This window comes from Wolffia australiana, chromosome 14 (assembly GCF_029677425.1).
Source record: "Wolffia australiana isolate 7733 chromosome 14, ASM2967742v1".
Lineage (NCBI taxonomy): Eukaryota > Viridiplantae > Streptophyta > Magnoliopsida > Alismatales > Araceae > Wolffia > Wolffia australiana.
The window spans coordinates 383,158-388,338 of NC_135848.1; the positions used below are offsets into that span (position 1 = coordinate 383,158).

At 41.0% G+C, this 5,181-nt stretch overlaps 1 protein-coding gene across 1 annotated transcript; it reads right to left on the reverse strand.

Annotated features, from left to right (window-relative positions):
- Positions 1-693: 693 nt before the first annotated feature.
- Positions 694-3,842, reverse strand: LOC144712008 (putative leucine-rich repeat receptor-like protein kinase At2g19210). Its single transcript, XM_078586185.1, has 8 exons — positions 3,360-3,842; positions 2,739-3,267; positions 1,880-2,367; positions 1,662-1,803; positions 1,509-1,580; positions 1,337-1,408; positions 1,168-1,245; positions 694-972 (listed from the first exon to the last, which is right to left on the reverse strand). Exons 1-8 carry the CDS (start codon positions 3,457-3,459, stop codon positions 810-812), a joined length of 1,644 nt encoding a protein of 547 aa, XP_078442311.1. The 5' UTR covers positions 3,460-3,842; the 3' UTR covers positions 694-809.
- Positions 3,843-5,181: the final 1,339 nt, after the last annotated feature.

Here is a 5,181-nt window from a genome sequence, read left to right on the forward strand (position 1 = left end):
CAATCTTAAACTATTGAGAAGACTATGCTGCAACAAAGTAAGGTTGCTCAGTGTTATGCTCCAAGCACTGAGGAAGGCACACGTCAGATTCAAGTATTGTTCATAGCCCAGGATTTGACCGCGTGACAGATGGATATAGAAAGGATATAGAGAGTGACGGCGAGAGTGAGATGAAGAAATGTAAGTGGGATAAATCAAGAGAGAGTTAGATCAGGGTACACGTATTTGAGAGAGCTAACTATTGGGGTGGGGGGAGGGAGATCTAGATAGAAACATGGATGAAAAGACAGAAAAATAAAAACGGAGAGAGATATATAGATGTGTTAAAGGTTTTAACTAATGGGGTATTTTATTCTAATCCAACCTACAATGATTACTTACAAAAGTTTTTTTTTGTCATGTGTCATGGGTATAACCAAGGGAATTTCTGTTATGTTCATTAGACTTTCCCCGTTTAAGTAAATGACTTATTTCTTCTTATCTCACTTACCAGGTGTAATCGAGGGAGATAGTCTCAAAGATGGAGAGATTAAGAGATATCAAAAGAGAGAGTAGAGAGAGGTAGAGATAACTAGAGAGAGAGAGAGATGCTGGGAAAGAAAGAGAGATTTGGAAAATGGATAATTAAGGGGATTTTATCCTTCTTATTATTTAATCTTTTTGATGGGTTGATCAACAACAACTTCTAGTAGAGACATATTGACCCCTAGTATTGTGATCGTAAGAGATGATCTGTGATGAGAAAGTTAGTTTCATAGACTTTATGGGACATGAAGAACAAAGGCCTCCTTATTCGCTTCAAGCCTGGTTCAGGCAAAGAGTAAGCCCAACAAGACAACGAACACAGCAACAGAAACATGAAAACCTGGTCTGAACGATGTGGACCCGCTCTGGCTTAGAGGTGGGCTGGGTTTTGCTGCACTGGGACTCGGCTGCGGGGAAGTTGGGCACACGGCCTCAAGCCCTTCGATCCTGGAATTCAAAACAAGGACGATTCCTTATTTCAAGATTCTTTCTAGAATTAATGAAAAAGGAGATCTTTGTACCATTAAATCCTGTGATAACGAGCACCCATGTATTGATAATAAACAATTTAATCATTCACATAACCACTCAAGTGAAGATGAAAAGTAGAAAGAAAAGCAAGACATCTTTTGTAGATTGAACCTTAGGGAGATCTTGCCGGCCACTGCTTTGGTGCAGAGATCCGCGGAAACTCCTGTGATCTGGTTCCCGGACAAATTCCTGACAGAAAACGGGAGATATCCGATATTCTATTATCAATAGATTGACCGAGGGGATTTAAACATAAGTAGCTTAGATAACTAAAGCTTACAGCAGTTCGAGAGACGGCAACTTTGCGAGGAGTTCTGTAACGGTGATTGGAATGCTGTTATTGGACACATCCCTGAAAAAGAAAAGGCCAAAAAATCAGCGTGAGAATAAAGCTGATTAAATGGATCTGCGTCGAACATGATCCGCCATAACAATGCGAAAATATCGCATACAGGATCGCCAAAGCGGTGAGGTTTGCGATGGCGGCTGGGATTTCGGCAGTCAAACCGCTCGATGATAGGTTTCTGCAACATGGGTCGTTCATATAAAAAAAAACGTCAAGGAACGGGAGTTGGGATGGGGATTCGCCGCGAAGGATCACTCACAGGGAGACAATTCTTGGGGCCTTTGTGCCATCGTTGTAAGCGCACTCAACACCATTCCAGCTATACTTCTTGGGGACGCAAGGATCTCCCTGCCAATTCCTCTGCAATTTGTATGCTGCCTTGATGTCCTCAATTGCTCGAACTGAACAGAAAAATATTCGGGTAGCGTTGATTAGAGCCAATCTGGAAGAGTAGAGAAGGACTCGATCGGGTCTCACCATCAACAAAGTCAGTAGGTAGTTCGTCGACCTTCTTTATGATGAAGCTCTCCATGGCGTTGATCGTGGGAGGTAGGGTCGACGTGTTCGAGGCTTGGATGGTGATGTTGTAGAAGGAGGTAGGCCCGATGACGGCATTCCTGATGGAAACGCAATCTGTCGTAAGGAACGGAGCCGTGTAGTTTCTCAGGGGTATTATCTCGCTACCCGAACCAAAGAGGTCCATCACCCTTGATCGGTTCGAGCGTCTCAGGTTCTGCAGCTCCGCAAAGCACAACACGGCATAAACAATGTCGGTCGGAGGGCCAGTGGCGACTGGGAAGGTTAACGAGTTGCTCATGTTTCGGACCGTTGCGGCCGTCTGCATTACTAGCGAGGGCACTTGGAACTTGTCGTTGAGAATCGACTTCACAGGCATGGCGGTGCTGATCGCCGGCGAAGCCCCTGAGAACGGAAACCATATTCGGTCATATCGGTCGATCGGGTACCTGCATGCCACCAGACAATTTTTTTTTCAGACAGACGCGAATTTGTTTGCGTGACTCTATGAAACTAGTTTATGAATTTATCAGGCGAATCTGGTGAAACCAGATTCTGAACAATCTTCCGCTATTTTTTATCTTTAAGCAGGATGTTGGTCTTCAATAATTACTGTTCTTTTGATTGATCATTAGTGGTTTTACGGACACCAGAAATATAGAAGACAAAATTAAATTCATTCTTGATCCTCGAAGAATCTGTGCAAGTGATGATGCAAAATTAAATTAATTCATGCAAGTGATGGGCGTGAGATAAATTGACCAATATTTATATAATTGGAGAAGTGAACAGTAAAGATCCTCAAAAATATACTGCTTACCTCACCCGGGCCGCCGCTCCGTAATTGATTCGTTGTCGAACAACTATGCTCTGCGATACGTTGGCTACAGTGTAGGAGAAATCGGGGAGCTGCCTCAGCTGGATCGTCGAGACCATCGGCGTCCCAGTGCCTGTCTCCACCAAGCAGACCCATATTGTGTCGCCGTTGGCCACGGCGATGATTTCCTGGATATTTATCTCGTTGAGCGATAGAGAAACAGTAAACCTGGCGTGTACTCCGACATGAAGGTTGAACTTGGGTGGTTTCTGGAGCCCGTCATAGTTGCCGTAGAAGAATTCAGCTCGAACCAGGTACCTGCCCCCAGACTGCAGAGGCCGGAGATTATAGCAGTTCCTTTCCCCCTTGGGAAAGACTCGCAGGGTCTGATAAGGCCGTGCAAACTCGCTCGCCTTCACTGTCTTGGCTTCCCCCGAGTCCACGTAGTTTGCATCGGGGATGTAGTTTATTCCCGTCCCATCTTCTACGTAGTCTTTTCCTTCTGGAAGGCCGCAGTCCAGGCTTATGAAACCTGCAAGACGTGAAACGAGCTAATCATGAACGGGGGCCGTCTCTCTCGCGAAGAACAAAAAGGTTCTATTTCATCTTTAATATGTGAAGTACCTGGCTGGGCTTCAACCGCCGAGCGGAGGATCAGGAAGAAGAAGAAGAAGAAAGATAAGACCACGCGTTGGAGGTCTCGGCAAAGCTTCGGGAAACTCATCGTCCTCACTCAAGCCGGTTGAAGAAAGGATTTTAGCAGTAAATCAAGTCTCTCGCCGATTTCCTCACTAAAGATGAGGTGGCTGTCATCAAGAGGATAGATATACTGATAGGTATGGGGTGAGGGACCGGTTTCCTTTCATTTGTTAAGTCCTTCGTACTCTGCTCGCAGGAATGAAAACAAAAATGCATTAAAGAATCAGCAATAGGTGCTATTGAAGGATGAATTCAAGTAATTCCGCCGGTGCGGCTCCTCCGCTCAACGGGACGAATGACGCTTATCCTTCGTCATGCCAAACCTTAATTCCAGTTCACTCGCCATCACCTTTGTCTATCTCTCCATCTCTGTCGATCGCATCGGCTTATCCTGGCTTTCCATCGGTCTGTCGCCTTTTCCTGGCTTTCAAAATTAAAATTAAGTACAAATTAATCAACTCCTGGCTTTAGGTTTAAGCTATTTCTTGCCCAAGTCAAGATGCTCTGCCTCAACTTTGGTATTGTAAATTTCAAAGGAAGGTGCATCAACCGAATGGTTTCATTCAAGAAAAATAGAATTCGCGTTAGTTTATTTCACTTTTCTTTAATTACATTATTTTTTGTGTTCAAAGCGATCAAAGTATGAATAATAAATATCAAATAACCTAAAAATTATTTTATGTGTAAATTATGTAGTTTTCAATGCACTCTCGAGTTTAGAGCAGTAATCTAGATGTGCTCTGTATTTTACTTGTTGGGTACTATGACATTACTATTAGCTTTGATTTAGTTATGACTATCACTTGGAGAGATGAGATGAGGTTTAGATGCTTCTTAGTTATATAGTGAATTCTAATATAATCATCTCACCTAGTGATAGTCATTACTAAATCAAAGCTAATAGTATAGTGAATTCTAATATATATATAATGCTTATAAAATAATTTATCACTAGGGAAAATAATATGACATGCAAAATACCCTGGTTTAAAAAATAAAGGGGAAAATAAGCTTAGCTGGAGAAACATTGAAAATTTATACAAAAAATGCATAAAATTAGAATACCAAAAATACATGGAGATAAGTATTAAATTGACTGTAAACTAGCCTTAGAGTTCCTAAGAAATGGTCAAATTAGGAAGCAAAACATTTATTCAATTTTTATAAGTAATTCAGTTACTCATACCTATTTTCCTGTATATGGAAGGATGATGAAGGATAGGAAATTATGATATCTTTTTTACAGGTTTTGGGAGAAACTCTTCTAATTCGATGGGAGAAACTCTGTCTCAAGTGATCTTCTTCCTTAGAGTATTTCTAGCTGACCATCTAAATTTATCATCCAGGATCCTACACCATTAAATTTATAATCTAGGCCCTTTATACTTCCTTGATATCTTATGAAGGAGAAATTAGGGTTAACTTCATTGTTTAAGGCATCTGGTTTATGCAACAATATTTATAAATTTATTTACCAGTGCAGAGAGAGTAAGATTCAAATCCTTATAGAGATAGAATTGAATAAGTGAATTTTGAATTTGATTTCTGTTTTTAAATTTCAAATTCTATTTTAGGAATAAAATTTAATTTACATAGTAACAACTGAGTCAAAAAACTATAAGAATGTGAGAAAATATTAAGACCAACCAATTTTATCCAAATAATGATTTTGGGAGCTTTTGACTTTGTATAGTGAGAAATCCTGATTAATTAAAATTAAGTACCTTATTTGGTGCTTCGGTAATGC